At 41.7% G+C, this 15,682-nt stretch overlaps 1 protein-coding gene across 1 annotated transcript; it reads right to left on the bottom strand.

The window, feature by feature from the left end:
• Window positions 1–336: 336 nt before the first annotated feature.
• galm (galactose mutarotase) lies at window positions 337–12,719 on the bottom strand. Its single transcript, XM_080741013.1, has 8 exons — window positions 12,370–12,719; window positions 10,073–10,227; window positions 9,353–9,466; window positions 8,163–8,255; window positions 7,064–7,145; window positions 5,943–6,093; window positions 5,035–5,209; window positions 337–1,577 (listed from the first exon to the last, which is right to left on the bottom strand). The coding sequence occupies exons 1-8, from the start codon at window positions 12,554–12,556 to the stop codon at window positions 1,500–1,502; spliced, it is 1,035 nt and encodes a 344-aa protein (XP_080597139.1). The 5' UTR covers window positions 12,557–12,719; the 3' UTR covers window positions 337–1,499.
• Window positions 12,720–15,682: the final 2,963 nt, after the last annotated feature.

Genomic DNA, 15,682 nt, shown 5'->3' with positions numbered 1-15,682 from the left:
CAGAGTACTGAGCCAGGGAGTGATTTGCGCTTGTTTTGGTTCCGCAACATCGTTGTCTCAGCGAAAAGAGGGGAACATTAATGTTAATGGTCAGTAAAGTGCTAATACCATTACCTTATCCTTCCATCACAATTTGCAATAGAAGGATATACACCAATATTCAAATGAACAAAAAAGGGACACACAAATAATTTAAGCAAAAGCATACAGATCTCAATCAACACGTGAGACGTCAGGGCGTCTTGGGCACAATCTGTGTAATATAATAGGACCTGATTTAGACATGCATAGGCTATGCACTAAATTTAGGAGAAGATAACAAGACAATGAGAGAGCTGAGCTCAAAATGGTTTTATTTTTACATACAAAATGTATTCAGAGTGTGCAGCACATTTATGCATAGATCAGTAGGCCTACTATTACAATTTCAAAAAGCACAATATAATTTATATATACACATTCTATACCTCCTAATCTTACTGAAAATAAGATGATTACGGCTTATCAGTCTTAAGTACAGTATTTTCCGGACTATAAGGCGCACCGGACTATAAGGCGCGCTGTCAATGAATGGTCTATTTTCGAACTGTTTTCATAAATAAGGCGCACCGGACTATAAGGCGCACATAATAGACGCTATGCATCCAACAGATGGAGCTGTGCTAAAGGGAATGTCAATGTCAATGAATGATCCATATATAAGGCGCACTGGACTATAAGGCGCACTGTAGTTTTTTGAGAAAATTAAAGGCTTTTAAGTGCGCCTTATAGTCCGGAAAATACGGTATTAATGTACAGATATTACATCCCAATGTTTGTAGCTCTGAATAGAATACATTAATTACTTTTGTAAATAGTTGCTTTCCATTGTAGATAGATACTGGTAGTTATAGCCCTGGGGGAGTCTGTCCTGTAATGTTGCTGGTGATTGGGAAACTTTCCAATAACTCAAGCAGGGGCGTCACAAGGAGGGGGGGGGCTGATTTACTAGGGCCCAAGGTGGAGGGACCTGGAATTATTGTATAGCTACTTTAGCTATTGAAAAATAGCAGATCTACAAGCTCACTGCGAGCTTGTAGATCTGCTATTTTTGAAAAGTCGTGAAAATGTGTGCAAATCTTCGCTTAAAAATGCATATATTGTATGCATTTTTTTAAGCGAACATTTGTAACTCAAACTTTGCTTCTGGGGGGGGTCCCTGGAACTAAACATTTTGAGATGGGGGTCCGTGGGCCAAATACATATCATTTTGGGGGTCCTTCACATGAAAAGGTTTGAGCACCACTAACATAGAAACATAGGTTTTTTTTTTTTTTAAAGTAGAAGGATTTGAAATATTCAGACTTGCACAAATCTTCACGATTTTTCAAAAATAGCAGATCTACAAGCTCGCAGCGCGGCACTCGGTGCCGCGCTGTGAGAATAGTTAAAGCACAAAATGTGAGTGAATCCTTGTACCCAGGGCCAAGAATTTGGTGCGACACCCCTGGGTCCAGAGGTCAGATGGTAGTGAAGGTGTAGTGTGTGACATGGCGATATTCTTCACCTGGACGCAGAAGAGAGTCGGGGAAAGAACCCTGAACACACAGAGAGAGAAGAGACAAATTATGAAAGGTCATGAGGACTGTCAGCTTGTTCTTGGCTGCCTGTCATATACACATGATGTACACATTCTGAGGTCACTGCTATGAAAACCACTTGGCTGGTGTACAGTATGTGTGGCTGAGGGCCACAAATAACCTGTAACCTGACCAACTCACTATACCATATTTGAGTGATTCTGAAGCTACAGTACAGCATTCTGGGTATTGTAGTATGCATTGTTTGGTCCAGGGAATGTTCCTGCAGTGGTACTGTAGGGTACCTGGTATAGCTGGTTCTTTTTTAAATGCGCTTCATCTCATTTAGTGCCTCTTGTTCTTTTTCCCTTTTTTAAACAGTGGGATGGACTAAGACACAAGAAAAAGGACATGTGTAGGAAACAAAACAAGTACCGGTATTTGAATCAAGGGCCACACCGAACATATCATACCTCAATTAGGGGTGGGTGATATGGAAAAATACAATATCACAATATTCTTCCAAGCGGTATCACGATTCTTTTTCATTTTGTTTTTATGGTTATTTTTCAAGTTACTTAAAAGCACAACCACCTACAAGGTAACAAAAACTACAAGAAAACTAAGTAACAGATCATTTAGACCAGTGGTCCGCAAAGTGGGGTCCAGGGAGGTCTAAATTGACCCTAAATAGACCCGTTAAGGCGAGACCTTGACATTTAAAGTATTTGAGAACTACAGATTTAGACCAAAATGCAGGTTTAAATGAATTCTGCAATGAATCTCTGTATTAACAATTCAACAGGATTCTTTTCTTTTTCAACGATATTTATCACCTTATCGCCCACGGCCCACCCCTAACCTCAATGTGTTTCTGAAACTTTCTGCTGTGTTGTGGTTAGGCCTGTCCTCAAAAAATCGACTAATCGACGCGTCGTTTTAAGCCCCCGGAATCGACGCCAATTGTTTGAGTCGAGCCGTCAAAAATATATAATTTTTTTTATCACACCTGTATACTGGAATACAGGTCCTCTCGCCAAATTTCCAACTCGACAAATGACGCAAATTAATTTTCTAGGGCAGCTCGCCAACTAGCGTGGGCATGTCGCCCCGTGGGTTAGGATGCCTCGCCAAATGCTCCAAGGACAGGTCGCCAAAACAGCTTGGATGGCTCACCCCTAAGCCACGGACTGTGATATAAACAGTGGTGGAAAAAGTACTCAAGTAAAAGTATCAATACTGCACTGTAGATGTAGGCCTACTCTGTTACAAGTAAATGTCCAGATTTCAAAATGTAGTCTACTTGAGTAAAAGTATGAAAGTATTGGCATCAAAATGTAGGTTTAAGTACCAAAAGTAAAAGTACTAAATGTTTGAAAATAGCAGATCTACAAGCTTGAAGATCGGCTATTTTCAAATATCCAAGGTATAAAATGGGGTTAGGGTTTTATCGGCAAAGTAATTAGTAACTAAAGTTTTCAAAAATTGTAGTGGAGTAAAAGTACAATATTTGGATCTGAGATGTAGTGGAGTAGAAGTAAAAGTATTGAAAATTGGAAATACTCAAGTTAAGTACAGCAGCATTATTATAACCATTAGCCTACTTACTATAAAATATACTTTAACATATTATAGCCTACAAACAGCTTTCACTTGATGGACGCTGGATTTCTTTCTTTCTTTCTTCTGCTTTTCTTTGTGCATGGAATGTAGCTACATAATAGCACAATATCACATACTTATGGGTCATTGCATAATGCAGGCGCATGACCCATTAATCAACACCTCATTGGATGTTTCATTGAAGGTGCAAAGTGCTTTTGAGAACAAAAGGTGACAGATTGGAATTCATCTTGTCAGTAGGGGGCAGTATTTGATAAATTATATGTGTCTTTTGTTATAGGAGTCGTTCTGAAGGAAAACTGTGAGGACCACCATTTGATAATCTTGAAATTAAATGTGTCAATATGAGAGAGCAATATGAGAGAGTATTTTGTTATATAAGGGTGCCCACACACCAAAATACCTATGAGAGTGGAATCCACGTTCCGCCAATGCATTTCAATGAGAACCGCTTCGCTCTCATTGAAATGCATTGGCAGAACGCGGATTCCACTTTCATAGGTATTTGTGTGTGAGGGCACCCTAAGAAGGGAATATCTTAAAAATAAATCCTGGAATGAATTCCTTGCCAAAACATTCCTTCACCAATGTGTTTGTAAATGTGTCTAGTAACACAACACATCAAACAAAGACTGAAATTCAGTTTCCCTATAGGAGAATCTCATCAAATGGTGGTCCATGGCTCCTCCCAGCGGTCCTCCAAAACGACTACTATAACAAAAGACACAGATGATTATGATGGTCCATCCTCAAATGTATAAACAGTGTTGTGAACTGTTCTTTTAACTGCATCAATTTGATCTCTTGCCATGTTTCCTTTCATATATATCTTTCCCACACACACACACACACACACACACACACACACACACACACACACACACACACACACACACACACACACACACACACACACACCACTCTTCATTCTTAAACACTTGTGCTCTTGAATAAGCCTCCACACACACACAACACTCTTCATTCTTAAACACTTGTGCTCTTGAATAAGCCTGGCGACCTGCCTTCGGCGACATGTCCCGCAAATTTGGCGACTTTGATTTTTGGCGAGAAGACCGGTTACCGTATACTGTGGTGCGGTATGAGAGCGCTGGACTGTGACTGTCATGTAATTCTTATTGAGTCCATACTTCCTACTACTTGTAAACTAGACTTAAAAATAAAATCAGTTCACGTGACTTGAAAGTTGCCTTGATCATATAACAGGGAGCTCTTATTTTGAAGTAACCGCTTGGAGAGGAAATGCGTCGACGAGTTGTTATTCTACTTGAGAGCTGGCCAAAGAAGCAGCAGAGCCAGCGCGATGCGCTTTCACTTTCACTGCCGTGGGTGTGTGGTGGTTGGACTCAGGCTGAGGAATAGCGACGGGCGAACTGTTTTCTTTTTATTATCTCGCACCAGATCGGCAACATAGCTCTTTTGATACAGCAGCGGTGCTCTGAGAAAATACAACTTGTGGAAATAATACACGACATGCTGTCAAAGAGATGCATTATTCTCTCCTCCGTTGTTCTACTCTGCTCCACAATTCACAATTACGCACGGCAAATTACGCACGGCTGGACGCAATCTTATCGTCATTAATGTCCAGTGTCCACCGCTATCATGTCTCAATATGCACGGTAGTTCATGGATCTAATTCACTTTAAAGGCTTAAAACATATTGCTGTTTTATTGTATTACGTTGACGTGGTTTAAAAGCTTAAAGCACCACTTTTTTTTTCTTTTTTTTACATAAACGATTCGTCGACGCGTCGGATTAACCCCCGCGACTCGAATCGACTTGATAAATCCTGCGTCGAGGACAGCCCTAGTTGTGGTTTGGTGTCTGTACCTGGTTCACAGCATCAGGCCAGTTCTGAGTCTCCAGACAGAAGGAGCTATGCTTCATGTAACTGGTTCCAGCCTTTCCTGTCAGAGAGCCATCCAAGAAATTGGCAGTGTAGAACTGGATTCCTGGTTGGCTGGTTGAAACCTCCAAGACCCGCCCACTGGCTGGGTGACAGACCCTGTTAAGAGAAAGAGGAGAAGAAACGTAGAAGAGACATTAAAAACAAAGGTTTGCTATTATACTGCAGTCCACTAAAGCAAATTTAATGATATCCATAATCCATTTCCCATTTGAAGTAATAATACATCAAACTTATATAGCACTTTTCATGGTACTCAAAGCCGCTTAACAAAAAAACAAATAAAAACAGCTTTATTAGGACAAAATTAAATAAGCAGGGACACAAAAGATTAAAAGCTGAGAGTGAGAGTAGAGTTAGGTAGGGAAAGCAAGTCTGAAAAGGTGGCTTTTGAGGGAGGCTTTGAACACAGAAAGGGTGGGTTCTTCTTTTATATGAGGTGGGAGGATTTCTTTTGCCTCATGGGTAAATTCCAGGAGGTTGGTATTGCCAGACCTGAGGGGGCGGGAGGGAACATGCATGGCGTTTGACGAGATCTGAGAGATAGCTGGGAGTCTGGTTGTTGAGGGCCTTGTAGGTGGTGATCAGTATTTTGAAATCAATTCTGTATTTTACTGGGAGCCAATGGAGGTCATGGATAACTGGGGTGATGTGGTCTCGTGATGGGGTTTTGGTGAGGAGGTGGGCTGCAGAATTTTGCACATATAAGTTTGTTCAAGTACTTTGGAGGTGGCACCGTAGAGGAGGCTGTTGCTGTGCTATGTTTCTGTGTGTGTGTATTCAAAGTTCTGCCCATATTCACTGGTAAAAATGCATCCCCGATACGTCTCACCTGGCTGCAGGTCTCTCTTTCCAGGGGTCCCCGGGTGAAGCCAAACAGAAGTTGTGGTCAAATCCTGGTCCTGGAACTTCCTTCAGACGAGAGCCAATCAAACCAGGCGCTCTGAGGTCAAAGGGCGTGCCTTCCACTGCTCTGACCTCTCCTGTAAAGTGGGAAGGCAGAGGCGTCTATTGGGTATGCCAAGGTACTGTATGGCAGCTGCCATGGGAAAAACAATGTACTTCTTAAACCCATTTAGGCCTAGAATTATTGAATGCTTTAACTATTGACAAATAGCAGATATACAAGCTCACAGCACGGCACTGAGTGCCACGCTGCGACCTTGTAGATCTGCTATTTTTGAAAAATCATGACCATTTGTGCAAGTCTTTGAATATATATTTTTTAAAAGCGAACATTTGTAACTCAAATATTTGCTCCTGGGGGGTCCCTGATGCAATATTTTGAGATAGGGGGTCCGTAGCCAAATATATATAATTTTGGGGGTCCTTCACATGACAAAGTTTGAGAACCACTGACATAGTAGTCTCTCAAGAACAGACTAACTGAGCTCCAGTTAAGTGACAAGGACCTTTTCTTTGACGATGGCTGGCCAGATTGCTGACGTAGAAACATAGGTTTTTCAAAAAACCTTAGAAGGATTCAAAAGACACACAAATCGTGTCAAAATTTAAATTTTCATTATTTTTCAAAAATAGCAGATCTACAAGCTCACAGCTTGTATATCTGCTATTTGCATGTGTACCCGCCTGTTGCTAAGGTATGGCAACATGGCTGGTGTCAGACACCAGTCATGTTGCCATACCTTAGCTTTTGCTGAACTGACGCCACTGAGGAAGGCTTCCTGAATGAAAGGTTTGTTACAGCAATACTTCGATAATCACGTAGATCTGTTTCACCACTGTAAAAAGTGTTCTCACTGTGAAAACAAAGTTATAATATCAATCCGGCCCATTCATTCTCCCTATTTTTTATTTATTTTATTTCTTAGCACATTTTTGTCCCTTTTGTTCTTTTATCATGACCTATTTTTCATTATGTGTGTGTGTGTGTGTGTGTGTGTGTGTGTGTGTGTGTGTGTGTGAGCCTTGGTCAAGGGAACACATTTATACCAGTAGGAATTGATGTCTCGTTCACTGGCAGGTAAGACTGGGCGTTGATGGATACTTCGTGGTCATAGATGTTAGATGCACCCTACGAACCAACGCACACGCACACGCACACACACACACACACACACACACACACACACACACACACACACAATCTGGATTTATTGTAGCAAATGCCCATGGTGGCCCTTATGCCTTGATCCTTAAAGTATTGCCGGAGAAACCCTTGTAACAATATGATTTGTCTCAAGGAGTTTATCCTTTCAAATGCCAATCTATACACAATATATGATGCTCCATTCTGCTCACATACTGTGATTTGTTCATCAGAAAAGATCTAATTCATGTCCTTGGTGGACAACCATGGTGCAGGTACACAACAATAACAAAGAAACACATGCCGGCATAGGAACCGGAAGGGGTGTCGCACCAAATTCTGGGCCCTGGGGTACAAGGATTCACTGCATTGTTTTGTGCTTTAACTATTGAAAAATAGCAGATCTACAAGCTCACAGCGGAGAGCTTGTAGATCTGCTATTTTTGAAAAATCATGAAGGTTTGTGCATGTCTTTGAAGGTTTTTTGAAAAGCCTATGTTTCTATGTCAGTGGTGCTCAAACGTTTTCATGTGAAGGACCCCCAAAATGATATGTATTTGGCCACGGACAAAATATTTAGTTCCACAGACCCCCCAGAAGCAAATCTGAGTTACAAATGTCTGCTTAAAAATACATATATTCAAAGATTTGCACACAGTTTCACAACTTTTCAAAAATAGCAGATCTACAAGCTTGCAGCTGTGAGCTTGTAGATCTGCTACGTTTCAATAGCTAAAGTGTAAAATAATTGCCCTAGTAACTCAGTCCCACTTCCCCCCCTTGTGACGCCCCTGGGAACCGGACAGACACAAATACAACTTGTGGGAAAACGGGCAACGCGGATAATGCCCGTTCGTAAAATCTGAAAATGGGGAGCTCCAGTAGCTGACCAGTGCGTTGACCCAATTATCACAACGTCCCTGGGTTCCGTCTGGACAGCTGTTACATGACTGAGTATAACTATTTATTAAAGACAGTTCAGTACTAGACAAGTAGACTTACCTGTCCAGCCAGGTTGAAGTAGGAATGGTTGGTGAGGTTGATGGGGGTGGTTCTGGTGGAGCGGGCCTGGTACAAGGCAGTGAGGGTTCCACCCTGCAAGAAACCACCGTGAGCTGATGAACCATGTCAAAATGACAACGGAAACTAGAAACACTGTTCCTACCAAACATGTGTGGGCTTTACTTTGCGTGTGGGCTTGCATGGAACACCATGTATGGGCATAAAGATCTAGCCAACGGGCCCTCCAACATGGAACACCATATATGGGCATAAAGATCTGCCCAACGGGCACTCCAATATATGCAAAATACGATAAGGGTATCGCAACTGGCCCACCTTTACTCTTATTGTGCCTATCCCGAACTAGTTCGGGATAATTATTAACGTCCTGGGTGCCTATCCCGAACTAGTTCGGCTTTAAGAAAAAAAAAAAAATTGTAATTGCCGGCCGTCATCTGTTTACACGGCCCGCGAGAGCGTCGCGCCGCCAGGATCTTTAGACCTAATTTTCTCTGTTCCATGCATATCCATGAGGTGTGCAAGGTTTAATGATGGCTAAATCGCCGAAAATAGGGCTTCTAAAATGCTTGGTAGCCAATAGCTAACTTCAAGCTAACTTCATCCTGTCCCTGTTCATGCACAAAGGAAAGTGTTCAGGCGCGTCATGGCTGCGCACATATACAGCGCTTTTCTATGGTGGATTCTATGGCCATTGGGCGCCCTCTAGTGGTGAAAAGGTGGCACTGAAAGGGTTTTAATATTGATGACATCAGGGATCTCCATATATGGGCATAAAAGGGATTCTGTTAGAGTGGTTCCCATGACATCACAACATACTACATATTTTATGCCCATACATGGAGATCCCTATTTGAACCAGCCACACAGATATGGGCCATGTCTTGGCCATCTGGCCAGTGATATATATCGATGACATCAGTGATCTTCATATATGGGCATAAAAGGGATTCTGGGGAATACCCATATATGGACTTTTACCTAGGTGATGTCACTGTGATATCACCTGTGATGTCACACTGATGTGTCAATGGAACCAACCCATAGACTGTAAAAATGTGTACACACACGGAGACAAGCTGTGACATTTCTCATGGTAAAGTGTGACCTTCGGTTGCAAAAACTTTCCTGACAGTTACTGCATTTTTAGTGAGATTTGTTGTTGTACTGACCTGTAAACTGTAGGTCACAGAGACCTGGAGCTCTCCTGGATAGCCCTGATCTCCATCTGGACTCGTGTGACTCAAACGTAAGCCTCCTTCCACAATCTCAGACAGCCAGATAGCCTGACCAGAGAGACAGACAATACAGTTAAACGGTGACGATACCAAATACAAACATGATATTAATTGGAATACAAACTTGCCTCTTGTATGCAGAGTGTGCAATGTGCATACATACTGCATACAGTACTAGGGCTGTCACGATTATCACATTTTTACATAATGATTAAATGTCACTCAAATAATTGCGATTAACAATTTAATTTTGTTTTTGTCGTTGACAATTACATTTCTGTTTGGCTTTTAGGCTTTGAAGTTGCACATGGTAGATATGACACATAACCTAATTATACAAAGAAATTACTGACATATTTGACAACTTTATACTTAAAAAAGAAAATTGATAGTGGAAATAACCAATCTACAAGCTCACAACGCGTTGCGATGCGACGCGTTGTGAGCTTGTAGATCTGCTATTTCCACTATTTTTGACTTATTTTAAATATATGAACATTTTTCAACATGGAAATGATTATGACGATTATGTCAAATAATTGCGATTATGTCAAATAATTGCGATTATGTCAAATAATTGTGATTATGTCAAATAATTGCGATTATGTCAACTAATTGCGATTATGTAATAATTGTGACAGCCCTATACAGTACCTTACTGAAGCCTCTGAGACCACCGTGCAGGGCATTTGGTCCATTATTAATATCCAGCTGGTACTGAGTTCCTTCCACTGTGAACTTGCCCCCAGCAATCCTGTTGGCCACCCGACCCACCAGGGCACCAAAATAACGCGGGTTTGACAAATAATCTGCAATCACAGGTCACATTATTTTATTTCGATGTTTTTTTGTTTAGATAAGATACATACAGAGAGGAAGCAATGGGCTATGGGCACAACATGCACAATAGAGGATGACACGGGAGTGGATTTTCACTCCTGTCCCGTCCCACTCCTGCAGAAAAAATCCTGTCCCATCCCAATCCTGGGCCAGAGTAAAAAAATAAATCCCGTCCTGTCCCACTCCTGTACAATGACTCCTGATCCCATCCCGCTCCTGGTTAAACTCACTCCCATTCACATCCCGCTCCCGAAAGAAAATACAAAAATAAAATCGCCCAGATGTTTTTCTATTTTGATCCATATTATATTTGATATCATGTTTATTATTATATAATGTATAATTTTATAATGTTCGCAGTTCAAAGACCTCACTTTCCTGTGCAATTTATTTCGGCGATTTGATGAACTGGTCTGGGATGATTCCCGCTCCTGCCCACTCCTGTTGATTTTCATTCCTGTCCCGTCCCGATCCTGGCATTAATACAAATTTGACTCCTGTCCTGCGGGAATCCTGCGGGACCCACGGGAATTCCTGTCAAATGTCATCCTCTAATGCACAACACTTATCTCCAGCTTAAACTTAACCAGGCCAGGGGTTTTGAAATGATGTGGACACTTTTAGTTTATAGGCTAATATCATCCCAAGGAATGAAAACAAAGTGTGTGTGTGAGAAGGTTTCTCCGTTTTATCTTGAATGAATGCATGTACAGCACTTTTCACCAATTCTGACACATTGTGCATGTCCATGCTTGTGGATGTACACATGTATTAGTAATATAGTATCTGTCATAAAGATAACAGAAGATTATTCACCAATATTAACCTAGCTGTTCAGTCATACTGTAATTGCTCCCGGTGAGTAGGTTGGTGCCTTGCATGGTTTCCTCCACCACCGGTGTATGAATGTGTGTGTGAATGGGGGAATGTAATGCACAATCTATGTAAAGCGCTTTGGATAAAAGCGCTATATAAATGCACCATTTACCATTTAGGGCCTTTGCCAAAATGCAGTGTGCCTCTGTTTTGCAGGGAGGGTGTTGATTCATTTGGAGAGGTAATCAAATCAGGGGAAGGGGAGACACCTGGCTACTGTCTCCGCAGAGTATAAAACACCTGCCCTTTACATGGTTCTTTCTCTTCATTCCTCCCTGGGTCACAGCCAGGTGTGGTCACAGAAGAACACTTGAATTGCATGTTTCTCTGACACTTTTCCCTATTTATTTTTACCTAATATATGTTCACCCTTTGTTAATAAAAATCAAGTTTGCCTACCTTCTTGTGTGTTTCCGACTTTATTTATTGTGGCCATCAAATCCAGGGCCATAACATCGCAGACCTTTTTCACCATGATTACTTAGGCATAATGGACTTTTGGTTGGGCACTGTATTGTAATTTGTATTGATAGTTGTGCTTAAGGTTTGCTTTTTGAGCGGTGGTCACACCGTCTCCATAGCGTGGCCGTGTGTGTAGGTATGTATGTATGTATGTATGTATGTGGGTCCGTATGTAGCCTAAGTACCCCTGGGTGACCAGAGAGGTGCTGTTGAGTCTAGTCTGCCCTGAGCATCAACTGCAATACCAGTGGTGGCCTGAGTGACATGGATGGATGGATGGCTCTCTCTCTCTCACACGCAAGCAAGCCCCCCCCCCCCCCCCATATTATTATTATTTTTATTGTTATTTTTAATATTTTAAAAAATATATTTTTTAAATATTTTTTATTATAATTATTATTATTATATATTTGTTTTGCTGTTGCGCAGCCTCTACGACCACCGCTCAGTTCACACGGGTGTGATTTTTTTTGTTCAAGTTGGCTGTTTCACGTTGAGCATTGACAGTTTTTGACACTTTATGTATATTCTTCGTTCCTTTTCTTTGTTGTACCTTGCTCTTTACAGTAGGCTACTCTTTTTTTTCTTTTTTTTTTTAAATTCTTTTCATACTTTTCTGTAACTTTTAAATATTCTTGTACTGCTGTGCTGCCTCTGGGCGACTGATTTTCCCCCTTGGGATAATAAAGGTATCTATGTGGGTCAAGTATTACTTTGTAATAGGTGTTCAAACTGTAGTAACCAGTGTTCCTGTGCAGATAGCCTATACCTACCTTCCACATTATCATAGCCAGTGACCAGGTCATCCATGTGTCCATTCTTCCCCTTGCTCCTGATGGATTTGATGATGCATCCTAGGTTGAGAATCTCCACCTCGAGGTGGTCTGATTTCAGGGTGAACGTCTCCACCTCACCCGCACCAGCAATCACAAGGGACGCGGACTTAATGACTACTGTCATTTCGATGTAACTCTTCTCGCACACCGTGCATGTGTTTAGATAATGTGTGGCACTTGACTGTATCCAATTAATAGCTTATACGCAATAAGCAAGTTTCGTTCCAAATAAATGAAGACAAAGTAAAACACAAACTGTAAAGATCACATGACTTCCACATTGAGCTTCGGACTTCCAGTATCAACTTCAAGCCTATGTGAAGTGAGCAGGAATAGCGTTAGCAGCAATAAGACTGCCGGTGCCGATCTCTTCAGAATAAGAGTACACCCAAAGAAAAAACGTTGAAAAACGAATAATTTTGCCATAATATGGACGTTAAAAATATAGATTAAGTATCTAAACGAACATACAAAATGCAAATTAGGTTTCTGTGTAAAAAAGAAAGGTTTTAATAACATAAATGCTGTTCACTGGAGTGCATAGCGCATTTACAAATTTGACTCTGGACAGAAGACGGCTCTTTGTGTCGCCACTTTGGAAACATGCACGCGTGCGGGAGGACCTCCTCTGTCACACCGCACTCTCTGATAAGAAGGAGACGTGTAAAATCAATTTCCGTTGGCTTTCCAGTGCAGCCATTTGCTAAAAAAGTCAAATTTTCAGACTTTTTCAGACTCTAGTTGGCGCTGGAGAGTAGACGGCTCTTTGTGTCGCCACTTTGGACACATGCACGGCTTTGCACGCGTGCGGGGAGACCTCTGTCACACAGTACTGCACTCTCCGCTAAGCGGGAGAGGTGTAAAATCAATTTCTGTTGGCTTTCCAGTGCAGCCATTTGCTCAAAAAGTGCCATTTTCAGACTCTAGTTGACGCTGGAGAGCAGACGGCTCTTGTGTCGCCACTTAGGACACATGCACGCGTGCGGGGAGACTTCCTCTGCCACACCACACTCTCCACTAAGCAGGAGAGGTGTAAAATCAATTTCTGTTGGCTTTCCAGTGCAGCCATTTGCTCAAAAAGTGACATTTTCAGAAATTTTCAGACTCTAGTTGGCGCTGGAGAAACAGGTTAACACTTTTTGCAAGTCGTTTTAATTTCCTGGCATCAATAAATACTCAGTTTCTCATTCCCACATTATATTATCCATACTCTCAGCTGTTTGCCTTTGCCAAGTAAAAATTGCACTTTTTGTGCATCTGGCTGCACTGGAAAGCCAACAGCGCTTTATTTTACACCTCTCCCGCTTAGTGGAGAGTGCGGTGTGGCAGAGGAGGTCTCCCCGCACGCGTACGTGCATGTGTCCAAAGTGGCGACACAAAGAGCCGTCCGCTGTCCAGAGTCAAATTTGTAAAGGCTATGCACTCCAGTGAACAGCATTTATCCATTTATCATGTTTTTATGTTATTAAACCCCTTATTTTTTTTACCCAGAAACCTAATTTTATTAGTTTTTCAACGTTTTTCAATGGCTTTAGGGGTACTCTTATTCTGAAGAGATCGTCACCTTCCTGCTAACGCTATTCCTGCTCACTTCACATGTACATCTGCAGGCTCAACGAGAATCGTTGCTCTCGTTAAGGGACCTAGGGAAATTTATGGAGGGGGGTCACTGGAGGAAAATAGGGGAGGGTCATGTCTTTTTAGTTTTAGTTTGAGGGAGGGTCATCAAATTTTACTTTGAGTCCAAGGGAGGGTCATCCAATTTTTATTTTTAAAATGAGCCCGGATTTTATATGCATATTTTCTTTACAGCTTTCCTGAATAATAGTACAACAATAGTCATTGACACCCCTCCGTTGCTTATCTTGGTTTTTCCCAACAGCTGGGCTATTGAGCCTTTCCCATTGTTCCTTCTATGTGTCAATCATTTAGCTTGGCCTATCCAGCCAGTAGGCGTGTGCAGTTTCTGGCCAATCACTGACGCTCTTCCTGGCAGCGACAATACTTTTAGTCAGAGGGAAAAGTTCAGAACACAACAAACATGGCGTCTTACAACATCAAGAGAACAAATGTGCGTACTAAAAGTTACTTGGATCACAATTTAAGAGCTTCGCTGCAGACCCTCTCTGCTGAGGAGAGTCTTGTCAGACTCGAAACTAAATTAGAGAAGAGCACGGACAACAAGAAGATCAGAGGGGTTAGGCAAGTCCTACTGGAATTGCGTGTGTGTGGCTGTTTGGATTTTGATTTTGGCTTCGTTTTCTTTCTCCACCACAACGGGAATCTTTTAGGGATAGTCTCATTGATGAAACATATGGCATCCCTGTTTTAATATATAGGGTTAAGTTCGGCCGGCAGTGGATCATCTTAAAGGATGGCAGTGTTCCAATGGAAAGCATTTTTCTTCACTTTCACATTTGCGTATAAAATTTCCCAGACAGATAGATGAAGCGGTGAGTTTACAGATTAAACATTCATAGCCTTCTCCTAAGTCCTGTAACATCATATGATATAGAAGTGGTAGCTTAAGTTCTAGAGTTCACTTTTATTCACTAAAATGTTATCTGTGAAGATAGCTCAGTGCATTAGTCACTGTGCTAACGATCCATTCGTCCCGTGGGGCCGGCGGTTCGAGTCTCATAGGGGGAGGTGAATTTGCTTTATTCATGTTCTCGTATATAGTGCTATTATTACTGCAGTTGCGTTTATGAATAAGTTTATGTTTTTAGGGATCATTTTACTCATGTATAAAATGTTATGTTTTAGGGGAGGGCCATCTTCTTTTCTTTTTTTGGTTGGGGAGGGCCACTGATTTTTTCCCACATACAGAGGGAGGGTCATAGCATTTTATATCAGGGCATATACATTTCCTCCAGTGACCCCCCTCCATAAATTTCGTTCTGTCCCTAAGTCATTGTGATCAGGGCCATTAGATAGCCAGATGAGTCAAATTCAAGGTCTTCGGGTCCTTGTGAAGCAGGTTCTGTCTGCGGCTGCTGATGAGATCGTGGAAGCTGTTGAGAAGATCATCGCAGGCTACGAGGAAGAAATGTTCCAGACCAAACGAGAGATCAGAAATATAATTTCAAGTACGGTATGTGTGTATCTGTTAATTACAATTTAACTAGAACATCAGGTCAATTTAAATGATGTGTTATCTCAGTGGCGTCAGTTCAGAAAAAACTAAGGTATGGCAACATGACTGGTGTCTTGCACGCAAGGCACCAGTCATGTTGCCATACCTTAGCAA

Source organism: Nannobrachium achirus (assembly GCF_963921795.1).
Source record: "Nannobrachium achirus genome assembly, chromosome: 13".
NCBI classification, from domain to species: domain Eukaryota; kingdom Metazoa; phylum Chordata; class Actinopteri; order Myctophiformes; family Myctophidae; genus Nannobrachium; species Nannobrachium achirus.
This window is presented reverse-complemented; position numbering and strand designations above follow the sequence as displayed.